Source organism: Salmo trutta, chromosome 29 (assembly GCF_901001165.1).
Source record: "Salmo trutta chromosome 29, fSalTru1.1, whole genome shotgun sequence".
Classification (NCBI taxonomy): Eukaryota; Metazoa; Chordata; class Actinopteri; order Salmoniformes; family Salmonidae; genus Salmo; species Salmo trutta.
The window spans coordinates 31,399,381-31,416,508 of record NC_042985.1 but is presented as its reverse complement, the minus strand read 5'-3'; the positions used below and the strand labels follow the sequence as shown (position 1 = coordinate 31,416,508).

The following is a 17,128-nucleotide window of genomic DNA, read 5'->3' as shown; positions in this document are numbered from 1 at the left end:
GTTGATTGCAGTTTTTGTAAAATACTCTATGTATGTATTTTGGTGCTTGTCAAACCATGGACTTGATATTTCATGGTGTTTGTTTCAATTCCACAGCCAGGAGGAAGTCTGTCTCTACCTGTTCTGAACTTCCCCAAGTCTTCAGGAGGTCTGAAAAGAAGGAAGAGGGACTGGGTCATTCCTCCCATCAACTTCCCAGAGAATGACCGAGGCCCCTTCCCCCAGATTATGGTGCAGGTAAGTGTCTTGTAGGTTAAGGATCGTTTTTCCGTTACTCTAATATCAGTGTTGGATATTTCCTCATTGACGTGAATTCTATTATCCTTGTAAACCAGATCAGGTCCAACAATGATAAAGAGGTGAAGATCCAGTACAGCATCACTGGCACTGGGGCAGACCTACCTCCTGTGGGAATCTTCACTGTGGACAAAAACTCTGGGAATCTCTATGTGACCGAGCCCTTGGACAGGGAGAAAAAAGACAAATACATTGTACGGTTCGCATATCCTAATTTCTTCCCTTGACTTAATTGAAAACTGATTTATATGTAGTTTTAAACTGTTTGTCGTTACCTTTCTCTCTAGCTCCTAGCCCATGCTGTTGCAGTGGGTGCAGGTGTAGCTGAGGATCCCATGGAGATCATTGTGAAAGTCATCGATATGAATGACAACAAACCTGTATTTACCCAAGATCCATTTATGGGAACAGTTCCTGAAGCATCAAAACCAGGTATGTTCACACGCACTCAGTATTTACGATGCTTAATGATGTTTTTTTTTTAAGGAAAATTATGCTAGGACGATTCAGAATGTAATTTTTTTTTCCCTCACTCTGTTCAGGTGACGAGGTCATGCAGGTAACGGCCACTGATGCTGATGAGGAGGGCTCTGCCAATTCTGATGTCAGATACACCATTCTCAGTCAGGAGCCTCCACTACCAAGCCCCAACATGTTTGTCATCAACTCTGTGACTGGAGGGATTCGGGTTAATGCACCTGGGTTGGACAGAGAGGTTGGTCTCCTTTCAAATCAATAGTCTTGTTGATCATTTATTCATTGTGTACATTCTACTTGCGTTTCATTTGTGACGATGACTTAATTTGCTACTTAATTTGTTTCAGAAAATTCCCAAATATACTTTGGCAATCCAAGCTGCCGATATGGAGGGAAATGGTCTTACCAGCTTTGGCAAAGCCATCATTACAGTAACGGACAGCAATGACAATGCGCCACAGTTTGTGACGCCTTCGGTAAGCACATTTCTGAAGACGATTTAAAATTGAAGACTTACAACGGTTTTAACACGCGATGGAATTGCCCTTTCTTTGTTGCTTTATAATCATGCTTCTCTCCTTTGCAGTACACCGTGTCAGTCCCAGAGAATAAAGTGGATGCCTTGGTGGTGAAAATGCCAGTGACTGATGGAGATGAGCCTCACTCCTCTGCCTGGGCCACCACCTACAAGATAGTTGACGGGGACCCTCAAGGCCTTTTCAACGTGAGCACAGGCCCTAGCAAGCTGGAGGGCGTCATTACAACAGCCAAGGTATGTTGAAATCCTCTCCTATAGATGTATTTGAGCTGCTACACTGGAGGCGTAGCAAAAGCAGCCTGTCAATATAGCTTTTTAGCTGCTATTCTGGAATGTTGTCCTGGAAGAAGCAATTTGCACTCCCCTTTGTATTTATTTTGACAGTGACGCTAACTTTTAATTTGACTCTATATTCTAGCGTTTTTTTTAAATTAGAGATCCAATGTTTCATATGAGCCAACAGTACACAACAACTTTTTTTTAATTTGACGTCGTGCCCAGATGCTCACGACTTTTGTCGGCAGTAAGAAAGCCATCGCCATCTGCGCCCGTTCGACATGGCCTAGATTCAACTTTTTATTACTTCGAAATAAACTTTTTGGGGTTCTCATACACTTACAATGTTTTGGTTCTTCCTTGAACAGTCACTAAGATTATATTTGGTTGTGAACTTTGCAAAATAACAATTTTGGATGCAGCAGTTGTTAGCTAGAATACTAACGCTCTATGATATGCTGTAGCAAAAGCTAGCCAAAGGGCCATTTTACTGGTTGTGTTAAGTATATAATGCAGTTGATTTGCAATGACACAAACATTATATTAAACAGGGCATTCATGAGTCTTAAAATCCTTTTTTTATTTTTTTTTATCTATAAGTAGTTTGAAATGCACTCATAAGGAGCATGTAAATATAGGCTTTTTTTTTGCTGGTGTTCTATAAGGCCACCAACTTTCTTTGCATATTGCCCTCGTGCAGCAAACACAGAAAGGGGTCTATAGAAATGCATGGCAAATAATGTATTGTCTCTTTTATTGTAAATAAGAATGTAATGTTTCTAAACCCTTCTACATTTGTGTGTATGCTACCATTTTATTATGGATAATCATGAATGACTTGAATCACGATGAGAGTTCAAGGGATGAATTACATACCCCCCCAAATGTTTTTTTGGGAATGGTGAGAGTTTAGCATGTTTTGGGGGTATGAACTTTTTGCCTCAAACTTTCTCACTAATCATTATTCACGATTCATTCAGGATTATCTGTAATCATGGTAGCATCCACATAATGTAAAGTTGTTCAGAAACATTTTTATTTACAATAAAAGTGATTCTTATTTACCATTCATTTCTATTGGGCACAACAAACTGAAAATGCATCCAAGTTTGTAGTTGCAAGCTTGACTTGGTCATGGCGTGCGAGGAATATGGAACCAAATACTCAACTTTGACTACTTTTTAATACTCTGAATTTGTAGAAATACCTATGACTTAGGGAGGGACAAGATGCATAAAGTGCTTTTATTTATAAATGGTCAAATGGATATTTATGAAAATGCCCTAAATAAAAAGTTATGTTTTGTACCGTTGCTTCATATGAAACATCTGACATAAAATCCTGGAATAAGGAGCCAAATGAAAGGTTTTGGCTACGCTGTCCAAATAAATGTGTAGGGGAGAGTATGCTTGTAGATATAAACGCCATTATCCTGATTCTATGTCTGAAGGATTCCTATGTTGATGGGCTTTTCTATTCTTTCAACACAGCCGCTTGACTTTGAGAAGAACAACAAGTACACTCTGCTGGTCACTGTGCAGAATGAAGTCCCATTCGCAATCAGCATGCCCACCTCCACTGCTACTGTTGTAGTGAATGTGGAGGATGTGAATGAAGCTCCAGTCTTCACCCCAGTGGAGAAGATTATCAGGAAACCTGAGGACCTCCCTGTTGACAGTGACCTGGTTCGGTACACAGCCACAGACCCAGACACTGCAAGGAATCAGGAAGTCACGTAAGATTAGAACTTCATTTACAATTATGTTTTGTAAGATTTAAAGAGGGACATTTTTTTTCAAGTGATGACTGTACAGGTTGTAAGCAATGCTCTTTATTTTTAATTTAATTCATTTTGTTACATTTACTACACAGATACAAGATACGCAATGATCATGCTGGATGGCTCAGTATCAACAAAGACACTGGGCTGATCAAAGTCAAGAGCCTCATGGACAGAGAATCCACTTTTGTCCAAGACAACAAATACTCTGTTATTGTTCTGGGCATCGACAACGGTATTTCAATTTTCCCTTTTTCTAATGTTAATATTTAAAATGTAGTAAATGACCACACCCTGAACTTGACCCTTTGAGTGACAGTGCTCTAATTTGGATTTGCAGATGAAATCCCGGCAACTGGCACTGGCACCCTTATCATAGAGCTGGAGGATGTGAATGATAATGCTCCAACCATTGACGAGACTGTGATCAGGGTCTGCAACAAGGAGTCCTCCCCACAGTTGCTGTCAGTCACTGATAAAGATGGTGCGGGCTTCACTGCTCCGTACACCGTACAGCTTCAGGGGTCGTCCCATTCTAACTGGACTGCCAGAATGAACGACACAAGTATGCATTGATTTTTCCTAGAACTAAAGTACTATTCCCCCTTTTTTTAAAACAATTGCGTGGTTCAATGTTACCCATTTTCCATTTCAGAGACTGGCATTATCCTGACTCTGAAGACTATGTTGGACAGTGGAGATTACACGGTTGTCCTGAGAGTGTCTGACAACCAGGGCCTGCACCATGACAGCACCATCCAGGCCTCCGTCTGTGACTGCAAAGGAGCGGATGTCCAGTGCACCGATAAAGCTGTAGCAGGCTTCGGCATCTCTAGCATTCTGGGAATTCTAGGAGCAGTCTTACTACTCCTATGTAAGTTGTCAATTTGTTTAACCCGGCACTAATGTGTTTAGTAAATGCTGTCCTCGACGCGTACATATGTAATTGTTAATACACAGTGAAGTGCTAGTGTGTTAAAGCCCTGTGTTTGTTGTGCTCCAGTATTGTCTCTTCTGCTGCTCATGTTCCTGAGGAAGAGAGGTGGTGAGAAGAAGGAGCCTCTGCTGCAGGAGGACGATGTCAGGGACAACATCTACTACTATGACGAGGAGGGAGGTGGCGAGGATGACCAGGTGAGGGGAGAGCTCACCAGACTAGCTCAGAACAAGCCTACTAGGCCAGGGTTCCCCAACTGTCTCAAATTGTTTTTCGACAGAACAAACAGAACATACTGTCAGCTTGACAGCTTGATATGTCCCTGGATAAGCTCTCACAATATTAGTATTTACTAAATGCAGTCATATAGGCCACTAAGTTACTTAATTAAAGTTGCATTTCCCCTCTGACACAATCTTGTGGATGTCGGGTTTGATGGATTAATGTGATTTTGATGTGCAGGCAGTCCTCGATTAACTTTGTGAAAGCCGGTTCCTGTCCTGAGTATATTGCATTCATAGAGGAAAATGAGGACTTTCCGGTGTAAGTCGATCCAAACATTGTTAGCGCAAAAAAATGCATGTTTCTTTATTGTGCTGTATTCCTCTGAGCATGCCACCCAAAACGCGCACACAGCTCGATGTCTGGAATTCAATCAGCTCAGTTTGTTTTGTGGCCTCATCCAGCAAGGGTATCGTTTTTTTTTTTTTTAGCAAGGGAGGAGAATTCTCCACCTGGGCGGACTGACAGGATTACGTACAAACGCAATGATATCCTTTGGCATGCTGTAGTCTTCAAATCTGGTGGATAAGTTGTCTCTCAGCTGCTTGGTGAAATCTTCCATCACCTCTGACAATGCTGCGGCCTGGTCCCTCTGCCTGTCGTGTCTTCAGTGTGCTGAGGTGCAGTAGCCTTCCAGATGACAAGTCCAAATCGAACAACTCCAGCTTCCTAGTAAAGAACTCAAATTTCTCCATGACTGTTTCCCACTTCCCACAGATATAACCTGTTTTAAGTTGCAGAATATGTCCGCAAAAAGCTGTGCAGCTTGCCGTTAACAATTAAATTTTTTAGCGTCTGGCCTCTATGGGGCGGAAGGACACTGAAAGTTTTATGCTTAGATTCATAATTACGTCTGAGATTTAATTATTTGCAAACAGTGTTATTTTCACTGCAAATAAGACACACTGGCATGGCATTGGGAAAAGATGAACGCATCTCTCTGTACATTCTTATCAACTTCGATTTTCATTAGCCACCTTGATACTTTGAGATCGACCTTTTATCTTGCTATCAAGCAAATTGTTCTGAACAAATGTTAATGTTAAAAAAAGTAGTGTAGGCTACGTAGACTATTTTTTTTCCACCAATCAACGCACAGAAATTGATTAATCAGATCAAAATTATTTTGGCACTGAGTTTATTTAATAATCATGTGTTAAACATGTTAAATTTGTTGTGTAGGTCAAATAATTGTGCTAATATTAAATATTTACTATGTTCTGGTTTGTTGGCTCAGAAACAATTTGGCCTGAGACCAAACCTGGTTGACGAACCCTGGACTAGGCTTTCCCAAGGGTCAATTATTATTTTTATGATTGTGATGTACATGTTGTTGCAAACCATTGCATCTGTCACTCAATGTTTTTGTTTCTGGTCTTGTAATATGTGTCTGTACATCTTTCCACCTTCAGGATTTCGACTTGAGCGTTCTGCACAGAGGTCTGGATAACCGTCCTGATGTTTTCCGTAATGACATCGCTCCAACCATGGCCCGGCCAGAGTATCGTCCACGACCCGCCAACCCAGCCGACATAGGCAACTTCATTGATGATGTGAGTAAAGTCTTGAACTGATTTATACTATGAGTAGAATGCACAGTTAAGGTCATATATAGGTCTTCTGGAGACGATTTGTCAAGGAAATAACTGGATTTGACATGGATAATGTCAGTTTGCATGTTTAGAATTTGTGCTGTATATTCACCAAGGTGGTAAAATGTAATCTTTCTGTTGACCAGAACCTGAAGGCAGCTGACAACGACCCCACTGCTCCTCCCTACGATTCCCTCCTGGTGTTTGACTATGAAGGAGGTGGCTCTGAGGCCGGCTCCCTCAGTTCCCTCAACTCCTCCAGCTCAGGAGACGACCAGGACTACGACCTCCTTCAAGAGTGGGGCCCGCGCTTCAAGAAGCTGTCTGACATGTACGGAGGAGGAGAGGATTGAGATGTCAGTCAGCCACTAAACCTTTTTGCTTGGAAACTGTCCGGTTCTCTACACTTTGGTCTGTAGACTGAAGACATTTTCTTTATTTCCCCTTTTTATGCGTTTTGGGCACATCTACAGTTTGGCAATTTGATTTGTGCAGACATGGGACCATTTTAGAAAAAATGTGTTCAATGCTCGTCTTCAGCATGGGGAGGGTGGCATACTCTTGGCTCTGCACTAGCAGGATGTTGACATGGATTTTACACAATTCAGCAGTTCTTTCTAATGGACTCTTAACAACCCCAGATTGTACTTGAATTTAATATGCTTCTATTTTGGCGTCATATCGAAGTTCTTTTTTTATATATATATGACTATCCTTTGGCATGAAATTGAAGTTACTGAAAGCCAAATCAGCCTTACGATGTTTTTGTTAACTGAGATTAATTATCAAGCTCAATAAATGCTTTTAAAAATGTTTGATAAACAACTAAGTTTGGGTTGTTTTATTCCTTTTCATATTAATCACTCTTTTTTTTTTTTCCTGAAGAAGCTCACAGTTCTGCTTTTTATTTTATTACAGTTATGCTTTTTTAAATTAAATATATCCCTTTGGTACAATGATGGATGTGAATATTTGTATTAAATACATTGTAATTTGTCTTATTTTGAGCTCAATTATTCAAATTCACAGCTGAGACACTAGATGGCGACAATTGAATAAAACAGGTCTTGGTCAATGAATGATGGCATTTCCTTGTCCCGCAGAACAGATTGTACAAATTATATTTAAGTAATAAGGCTGGAGGGTGTGGTGTATATGGCCAACATATTTCGGCTAACCGCTGTACTTACGCACGATGCAACACGGAGTGCCTGGACAGAGCCCTTTGCCGTGGCTTATTGGCTATATACCACAAAACCCTGAGGTGCCTTACTGCTATTATAAACTGGTTACCAATGTAATTAGAGCAATAAAAATGTGTCTTGTCATAGCTGTGTCATATCAGTCGACTGGGTAGCCTAGTGGTTAGAGCGTTGGACTAGTATCCGAACGGTTGCAAGATCGAATCCCCGAGCTGACATGGTACAAATCTGTTGTTCTGCCCCTGAACAAGGCAGTTAACACACTGTTACTAGGCCGTCATTGAAAATAAGAATTTGTTCTTAACTGACTTGCCTAGTTAAATAAATAAAGCAATCAGCAGGGCTCAAACCATTTATAGGCTACCTTAGACGTTTACTCATGCATATGATTTAAGGCGCAATTTTAAACTATGTTTTGTCTTAGCCTTCAGGAGTAGGTGGTTAAGGTCATTGTATTTGTATTCTTTTCCACAGTGATCTGTTACACATCTCAAATAAAAAACAGTTAAGGTTGGTTGCTTTTAGTTGTCTACCCCCCTGACCTCCCCTCCTTGAACGCAAGTTTGGCTGTCTCAATAGGATGCACTTCATGGAATGGAAAATGACTGGTCCAGGAATACTCTTGGTTTCCAAACCTTTCAAATGAGACATGGAAAGAAACTGAGAATAATAGACAAGGAGCCTCTCACGTAACACTTCAAGTTTGTCTTTTTATAAAACTAAGCATAGGATACCAAAAAAGTGCTTTCATTCAAATTAACACCGTCATTTGCCCTAATCATAGGTCTGGACTTTGAGCACGTGTTTTATGACGGTGTAGGAAGTTTTTGTAGGCTAGTTCAACCAAAAAGCACATTTATTTGACATTTTTTGCTATACCATGAGAAAGTTTGTAGAATAAAGAAAAACGAGTATGGAAAAATAAATACCGGTTAGGCAATATTTTTTGACAAATTCTAAAGCCAGCCAGGCAGGGCCAATTCAGATCGCCTGTCTACGGGCTTGCAGACTACTGTGTTGCGATGCACCTGTTTTGTTGGGGTATGCTGATCGACGCAGAGGTGCCGCCCCCATGCACTTGTCCTTTCATTCTAATTGGTCCGACAGGGTGTGTATGCTAATTCTCAGCGACCGCTGCACCTGACTCTCTCCACTCCACTGAAGAATGCAAGGCAAAAGACAGCCTCCAAGTAACAGCTATTTATTCAACAGGTCATCCTACTCAACGAGCACTCACTTGTTACATTATTGCGGCTCTGCAGACTCATCAATAACAGAGCTATATGATAAAGATGCCAAGGTCTTTTCTGGTGAAGAAACATCTCACTAATAAGAAGCCAAACTATGGAATTCTGGATTCAAAAGCAGACGGTACAGTTAACTTTTAAAATCTACTTAAATTATACGTTTCTTTCGTTGTGTTATATATTCTCATCTAGTTCTATAAAAAATTAAATACCAATGTGAATACCTTTGCTATTTTGTCTGTTGGCTATATCTTGCATTATTTCATAAAAAAAATATGAATTTATCGTTATTTATTTTATTCCATTCATAGTCCATTTTAAAAAGGAATTGTATTTTTGCTTTGAGTAATTGAACACACTAGGCCTATAACTCAAACAATATGGTTTCAGCATAGTCTAAAATTATTTTCGTTATAGGAAAGTAAATCATGATGGATTAAACTGATACCTTGGAATAGAATACATCAAATGCGGTTTTGGAGTTTAGCAGGTGCAAAATCTGTCACACAAAAGAAGAGTATTATTAGTCCCTCCTTCTGGGATCTGGAGGGTCCTATTAAGTGCGTTCAAGAGGCTAATGTAGTGCCCTCCGAGGCTCCTTTTACCCCCGAAATGTGCCTTAGGTCTGTGTTTTTGTTCCAATTCACCCCTTAAAGCGAGCTAGCCTCCCACCCTCCTGTATTGAACTGTCAAGATTACCATTATAGAAGTGGAAAAGAAAATGTATGTGACTGAAATCAGATGAGTTTTTTGTAAGGAAAATATAATAGTGGCAGTTGGCTATGCTATGGGAATGCATTGGAACTTTGGAAGTTATGCAAATCGATATGCACAATACAGTCCCTCAGTACTTTGAGACTGCTCCTAATATTGTAAATTAATGTCAAATGTTTAACTATACGTTTTAACGTATTACTAAATGATACCTAATTGTTCTCATAGAGCATGATTAAAACATTTGCGCGTACTTGTAAAACAGTTTTAACATAAAATGGTGTTTGTGTCATTACAGCACTCCACACCAGCCTGGTCCAGCTTGAGGTACCCTGTTACATCCCTAGCACTCCTCAGCCCCTGGAGGGTTGGCTGCCAGGGCCAAGTCTCATCCCCACACCAGCCTCCATGCCCTCTCCCAAGGTAGACAGGCTGCCTTCAAGGGACACCAGCTTGTCCCTGCATAGCTCAACACAGGAAATCACCTACCCCCTGTCAGTGTCTCACAACAATTCGCTAAGAGACTCACAGTCTGGACTTAAGTCCCTGGGAACCATGGAACCCCAGACCTTCCTGCTCTCAGAGGACTTCAGACACCTGGAGGAGAGGGGCAGCATGCCTAATCCCCTCCTGGGCCTTGTCCACTCTGGTGTTAGTCAGGAGCGCTTTGAATGCTTTGACTGCCACAAAGCCTACTTCACCTTCTCTGGGCTGGCCAAGCACAGGCAGTTGCACTGTGAGTGGCAGTGTCACAAGTACTTCTGTTGCAAGTACTGTGACAAGGAGTACGTGAGTCTGGGAGCTCTGAAGATGCATATCCGAACACACACACTTCCCTGCGTCTGCAAGCTCTGTGGGAAGGCCTTCTCCAGGCCTTGGCTGCTCCAGGGACACATTCGCACACATACAGGTACGGACAGAGTAATGTACAGCCGGCAACACTTTTTACCTTTATTCACCTGCTTCATGAATTGAGCTAGACTTCACACCGTCCCATATTCAGTTACCCACTAGGGCTCTGAGTTGATCAATTCCTTTTTTCAGGTGAGAAGCCCTTCTCCTGCCCACACTGCAGCAGGGCGTTTGCTGACCGCTCCAACCTCCGAGCACACCTACAGACACACTCTGACATCAAGAAATACCAGTGCAAGAGTTGCTCCAAAACCTTCTCCAGGATATCTCTGCTCTCCAAGCATGAAGAGGCTGGCTGCTCCCCACTGTCCTGATGCCATTTACTGCCAGTGCTGCCCACTCTGTGCCTGTTGCCTACTTGCCTAGACTATGTCTGGTTCTACTAAAATCAGACTTCCCTCACAAAGCACTGGAGATCGACTGCTATTAGTGACACGGAGCTCTGACTACTGTTTGTTTTTGTTCTCCGACATATCAAGCTCATGAAATAAGCACAATGGACTGTGTCCAAAGACTTTCTTATGTCATATATTTGACATATGAAGTAGTTGTTTGACATCAAGAAAAAAATGACAAAAGTTGTTATCGCATGCTGCCAAGAATACTTGAAATGTAAAAGCCTTGAAGTATTTGATTGTGTTATTGATGATTACCTGTGCCTTTTGAGGAAATGTATAGCTGGAGTATACAATTTTGTATGAACTTTGTTTAAAAACAATAAATATATATATATTTTTTTTACAATTGCCTTGTATTATGCGAAAATATGAAAACATGCATAATCATGTGAGACATGAACCACTGAGATGAAAACACAAGCCCTAGTCTAAGTAAAAAAATATTGAAGAAACCCACTTTTCTAAAATCAAAACAAATGCTGAGGACTACATGTTATCACTTTGCTATCAGTGACTCGGCACGTTCCAACTTTACGACCATTTCTTGGCATTGTGAGATCACTGGCGAACTGTAAAAATCATCATGGGCGCACAGGAAACTGGAGAATAAAGCAATTAGGATAAACGGAAAACAGATAGTGTGGGTGACATTCTGGCAGTGTTCTTGTGACACCCCTATCCCCAGGCAGGATCTCTCAGGGGTCTCTGAGACGGGAGCATTTAAATCCCTCAGCTAATTAAAGTATTTTTGGAGGGCAGCTGGTGAAGGAGGATATTTTAAGAGTCTAAATAAAACTGTGATGTTTCCCATTTGTAAAGGTGCATGGAAAACTCGTATTATATATATCTGTTCATTGGCAGGTGGAGGGAGGCCAGCTGCATGCCGCGGTGGCGCCATGCCAGGCCTTGCGGGGGGGGCTGGGTCGACTCCAGTTGCTCAGCACAGGTGGAGCAGCTGAGTGGAGAGAGCTCCCCAAACACATGGCCTCTCACTGCCAGTCAGGAGAAACACTGCTTTTCTCCAGCAGAATCCCAAACATGTCAAGCATGTCCCAAGGCACTCCAAACACGCGCAGGTTGTGGAGCAACTTGGCTGTCTGGTAGATGATCGGTAGAGTAGAAGGAGGAATGGGGATTGGATGCTGTGTTGGCACTGGCCGGCAATTAAATGTTTGTCAACTGTTTACTTGTACACTGTTTCACATATATACGGCCATGGCAGCAATAGCCAGCTATGTACAGTACCTGCAACTGGAGAGGGTCAACCCCTTTTGACCAATAAAAATGAAGTTATTTTCTTGTTATAACCACCACTCATTTAATAATAATAAAAATAAAAAAATCCCTAAAGGGTGAATAAATAAAAATATCAATGTGCTAAATGTTAAAATATACATTGATTGCACATATTATGAATTGCTCTGTATAAGAGTGTCTGCCATCAGGGTTTCGCAAACCCCCCCCCAAGTAATCAAAGCTTGATGATGGGTTGGTTATTTAAATCAGCTGTGTAATGCCAGGGCAAAACCCAAAACGTGCACCCAGGGGAAACCCTGTGCTAAATGAATGAAATGTTAACATACACAGTAGGTGGCATAGTTGTGGGACTAAAAAGACACCTGGAAGTTTCTAAGTTGGGGGAGAAATGGTGTCTTGGGTCACAAAACCCATGACTTAGCAGGAAGCCCACGCAGAGCAGAGCCCATCGAGCCAGGCCAGTGTTTTCAGGAGTCCAGGCCCCGTGTGGCAGGGCTCTGGCACCACTGTCACAGCTCCCTGGGGTGTTGCTGGGGGATTTTAGTGGAGACTGACATGGCAGACGCATTTCTCAGCATATCCTGCCTGGAGCCGTCTCAGCCCATCCTTCACCTTTCTGACGTACTAAATTTATACCAACATAATTCTTTAGCAGCAGGACACCATGGACCCGGTCAACCATGGACAACTTATACTACTACTTACATTGTGGAGATCATTATGAATGTAACCGTTTGAGGTTTGGTAGAAACGTTGACCAGCCTTACTGGACAGACCCAGAGGATGAGGACGGTAGACAAACACAAGGCTCTGGCTCCAGACGTGATCTTGACCTCTGTTGCCGTTCTCCATGACGTGTGCGTCAGCTGACGCCACAGCAGCTCCTAACTATAGCTACTGTGACTCCACAAAAGACCCCTCTCACCCTATAAATACCCTGTAGCCAGGGCAAGAGAGGCACGGACCTGATACCCATACAGCAGCAGATGGGTCAAAAATAGAGGCAGTGGGGCTATTTCTGACCCAGTGTGAATTGGGTCTGGCCAAACTCTAGCTCCTGGGGTGGGCTGACAGGAGCCTCCAGTCTCTCTCAGGTCCCTGGCAAAGATGAGTGGAACCTAGAGAGTTTCCAATGCTCCGAGCGAGTGAGTTAGCTTTCTACAATTCCATAGAGCTGTGCCTCGTTGTTTCCCTTTGGAACAATCCCTGGGCCTGATCCAGGTATTGCCTACCAGTAACCCCCCCCACCCAATACGGTTTCTCAGCTGCTGGGGATTTCACCCTCATCTCCACTTGTCCTGCTACTCTGCTGGATACAGCCAGCGTATCCGCCCATGGGATGATTTGATAGCATAGAGGTCGACGAGTTCCCGTCCATCGAGATAGAGAAGGTGCTTTGATATATATAGAGCATTTATTTTGATCAGTTGGTGGTAGTGATGAGAATCTACTGTAGATTAGAATCTACTGTAGATTAGAGATTAGATTGTATTTATGTGCATTGGATAAAACTAGTGACAGCTATCTCACGATAAACTCATGTCAAAGACCCAAAACATCACAGAAATCATGGAAAGCACATATTCTAGAGAAGAGAGGTGAAGGAAGATGAATCAGTGATTTGTCTGTAAAATGTTTTTGAATGTTGAAGCACAACTGACTTTAAACAGAATTAAATTAGTCTGTATTTCCACCAACAGACACAAATTAAAATGCATCATTGTCGTATTTGAATATCATGCGCTTGATAAAAGCTCTTGCAAAAGTATTCAGGCCCCTTAGATTTCTTCACATTTTATTGTGTTACAAAGTGGGATTCAAATGGATTTAATTGTCATTTTTTGGTCAACAATCTACACAAAATAATCTGTAATGTCAAAGTGGAAGAAAAATGATATGAAAAAAAGATAAATAAAACATTCATAGCTATAATATAGTTGTTGCATAAGTATTTAGCCCATTTGTTTAGGCAAGCCTAAATTAGTTCAGGAGTAAAATTTGGCTTAATAAATCCCATAATTATTTGTATGGAATAATGGGGGTTGACATGATTTTTGAATGACTAACCCTTCCTCTGTCCCACCTACATACAACATCTGTAAGGTCCCTCAGTCAAGTATTGAATTTCAATAACAGATTGATCTACAAAGACCAGGGAGATTTTTCGACAGCCTCATAAAGAAGGGCAGTGATTGGTAGATGGGAACAATAACAAATTAGACATTGAATATCTCTTTAAGCATGGTCAAGCTAATAATTATGCTGTGGATGATGCATTAAACCACCCAGACACATCAAAGATAGTCATCCTTCTAAACTGAGCTGCAGGACAGGGATGTCCCCATGAGGCCATTGGTGATTTTAAAACAGCTACAGAGTTCAATGGCTGTGGTGGAAAAACTGAGGAAGGATCAACAACATTGTTGTGACTCCACAATAATGACCTAAATGACAGTGAAAAGAAGAATACAAATATACAGAATAAAAATATTCCAAAATATGCATCGAAAGTAATAATGCAAAAACAAAATCAGCAAAGGAATAGACTTTTTGGCCTAAATGCAAAGCCTTTGGAGCAAATTCAACACATCACTATGTAACTGCCTCCTTGTTTTCAAGCATGGTGGTGGCTGCATCGTGGTATGGGTATGCTTGACATTGGCAAATACTGGGGAGTTTTTCAGGATAAAAACAAACGGGATGGAGAGAAGCACAGGCAAAATCCTAGAGGAAAACCTTCTTCAGTCTGCTTTACACCAGATACTGGGAGATGAATTCACCTTTCAGCGGGACAATAACCTACAACCAAATCTACCCTGGAGTTGCTTACCAAGAAGACAGTGAATGTTCCTGAGTGGCCAAGTTACAGTTTTGACTTAAATCTGCAATAAATTATATGGCAAGACTTGAAAGTTGCTACCATGATCCCTAACATTTTGACAGAGCTTGAAAATAATACTGGGCAAATATTGCACAATCCAGATGTGCAAAGCTCTTATAGACTTACCTAAGAAGACTCACAGCTGTAATCGATGCCACAGGTGTTTCTAACGTAAGGTGTTTCTAACGTATTGACTCAGGGAGCTGAATACTTATGCAACGACTATATTTTAGTTATTTATTTGTATGAATAAAAAAAAATATAGAATTCTTCCACATTGTCACGGCTGTTCGAAGGAGCGGACCAAAATGCAGTGTGTTCGTAGTTCCACATATTTATTAGATGTGAAACTGAATGCAATACATAAATAACTTGAAACCACAAAAACAACAAACCGTGACGCAGAGAGGAAAACATACTCCTCAAAAGATAATCACCCACAAACACCAGTGACACAAACATCAACTTAAATATGGCCTCCAATTAGAGACAACGACAACCAGCTGCCTCTAATTGGAGGTCATGCCAAACAAACTAATCTAGAAATACAAAAACTAGAAACTAAACATAGAAATACAAAAACAGACAAACACCCCCTGTCACGCCCTGACCTACTCTACCATATAAAATAACAACTTACTATGGTCAGGACGTGACACACATTGATATTCCAGAGTGTTTTGTGTAGATTGTTGACAAAAAATGGCAATAAATCTATTTTAATCCCACTTTGTAACACAATAAAATGTGAAGAAATCCTATGGATCTGAATAGGCACTGTATCTATCTATTTTCAAACTGGTTTCCAATAGGCCGATGTGGCATGGGGTCATACAGTATCAGTCTATTGGAAAATCTGAATCAATGAAGAGTTTTAAAGACCATCTGGTAATAGATCCATTTAGAATGGCGCTGTAAATTAGGGATAGTACCTACAGCCTTTAGACAAAAGAAGAATCCTATATCGGCACCAGGTTTAAGATTTGGGGTTAGCGAGTGGGTCAAAGTTGACATTTTTCCAGTGTGTGTTGGCCCATGAGAGCATCATGGACACTACTACCTACATCCACCCGTTGCCATGACAACGTCATCAAAGCATGAGTGCATGCAAGCTCAGCTTGACTTATCCAGCCGGGTGGGGATATCCAGCCGGGTCATGTCTATATGGATATTAATACAAACGTTTAGGCCTATAAATACTGGATAACCTGTTTATAATAAGCATGCCACTACTCCATTGCTAGTATCATAGTAATACAATCCCAGTTGCTACTTATAGCCCCTGTGAAGACAAAGTGGGGTTATTTTTAGTCTATCCAGCGGATGCTATCTGGCCTGGTGGGATATTTTTATGAACGACCTCAGCACAGCCTTGCACCGATTCAGATTTGTGGAATATTTTCCACAGTGAGTGTTTATAAATATATCTTGCTCCTGTAGCTCCCTGACACACTGCGTATGAATGCTATGTGTTGCACTTGATACCAAAACCCTGCCACTATGCTGCTGTGGACTGGGGATGGGGCGATTCAGGGGCTTGTTATATCTGTCCACTTGTTGTGGAAAAAAAGCCCTGCAGGCCTGAACAGGTGCAGCTTGGTAACATTTAGAGGCCCGTTGAAATCAGCCAACGCCCCCGCCCTATTTTCCAACTGATATCTGAGATTGTTTTCGTCCAAGGGCTGCTTGCTCACAACATTCCCTTTCCATGCCCTGACCTTTAACCCCAAAGTTCAAGTTGTCCCATTATTCAAAGGAGTTCATCTTCAGAGTGCAGAGTGATAGTAACTGTGAAACAGCTATATCATTTTCAACATTTGATTAATGACCAGCCAACAGTAAAGGTCCATGTTCCAAAGATTTTCCAAGATGATTTGGCTTGCTATGCTAATTATATTGTACTTACAAAACATTGTATTTATCAATACAAAAAAAAAGAAAATGGTGGTTGAAAATGATAAATGATCATGAATGATCAATGATCTGAAATATAGTATCATTGGTAAAGATTATGAGTATGTGTGTGCACTTTTGATGATAATCAAATGCAGCTTTGTTCAACTACATTGTTTCATATGAAAGCTCAACAGACAGAAGGGTTTTCTGCATGACCCCTCACTATCTTCTCCATTTAGTCTCTTTGCCTGTATGTGTGTGCTGCCATTCAGTAACACACGTTCTCTCTGATATAATGGCAGAGGCCTGCACCTCATCAGTGGCTGACCCATGCCTGGTTCCCAGGCCCCAGTATGAGGGTAGATAGGGAGGGAAGGGGGTTCAAGGGCCAGGTGTTTTGGGGACAGGGAGCGCTGGACTACAATGGTGGTCACTCTCAAGG

The 17,128-nt window shown here is 41.5% G+C and overlaps 2 protein-coding genes across 3 annotated transcripts in view; both read left to right on the top strand.

The window, feature by feature from the left end:
* Positions 1 to 7,258, top strand: part of LOC115167390 (B-cadherin) — a 57,774-nt gene extending 50,516 nt beyond the window's left edge. For both annotated transcript variants that reach the window (XM_029721784.1, XM_029721783.1), the window contains exons 4-16: positions 97 to 237; positions 336 to 491; positions 585 to 729; positions 840 to 1,012; positions 1,122 to 1,250; positions 1,361 to 1,546; positions 3,079 to 3,323; positions 3,461 to 3,603; positions 3,709 to 3,933; positions 4,024 to 4,242; positions 4,372 to 4,502; positions 6,000 to 6,140; positions 6,326 to 7,258. In XM_029721784.1, the coding sequence (XP_029577644.1) occupies positions 97 to 237; positions 336 to 491; positions 585 to 729; positions 840 to 1,012; positions 1,122 to 1,250; positions 1,361 to 1,546; positions 3,079 to 3,323; positions 3,461 to 3,603; positions 3,709 to 3,933; positions 4,024 to 4,242; positions 4,372 to 4,502; positions 6,000 to 6,140; positions 6,326 to 6,532 (2,241 nt within the window). In that variant the 3' untranslated portion in view covers positions 6,533 to 7,258. The remainder of the gene's footprint in view (positions 1 to 96; positions 238 to 335; positions 492 to 584; positions 730 to 839; positions 1,013 to 1,121; positions 1,251 to 1,360; positions 1,547 to 3,078; positions 3,324 to 3,460; positions 3,604 to 3,708; positions 3,934 to 4,023; positions 4,243 to 4,371; positions 4,503 to 5,999; positions 6,141 to 6,325) is intronic.
* A 1,343-nt stretch (positions 7,259 to 8,601) lies between these two features.
* On the top strand, positions 8,602 to 10,932 carry LOC115167743 (zinc finger protein SNAI2-like). Its single transcript, XM_029722383.1, has 3 exons — positions 8,602 to 8,752; positions 9,641 to 10,252; positions 10,387 to 10,932. The coding sequence occupies exons 1-3, from the start codon at positions 8,665 to 8,667 to the stop codon at positions 10,566 to 10,568; spliced, it is 882 nt and encodes a 293-aa protein (XP_029578243.1). The 5' UTR covers positions 8,602 to 8,664; the 3' UTR covers positions 10,569 to 10,932.
* The last annotated feature ends 6,196 nt before the right edge of the window (positions 10,933 to 17,128 follow it).

What these genes read in the sequence shown, in the direction of transcription:
- LOC115167743 (XM_029722383.1), top strand. Translation starts at nt 8,665, where the DNA reads ATGATAAAGATGCCAAGGTCTTTTCTGGTGAAGAAACATCTCACTAAT. An exon ending in TCTGGATTCAAAAGCAGACG is followed by an intron (nt 8,753 to 9,640) that starts GTACAGTTAACT and finishes GTGTCATTACAG; the next exon opens with CACTCCACACCAGCCTGGTC. An exon ending in ACACATTCGCACACATACAG is followed by an intron (nt 10,253 to 10,386) that starts GTACGGACAGAG and finishes TCCTTTTTTCAG; the next exon opens with GTGAGAAGCCCTTCTCCTGC.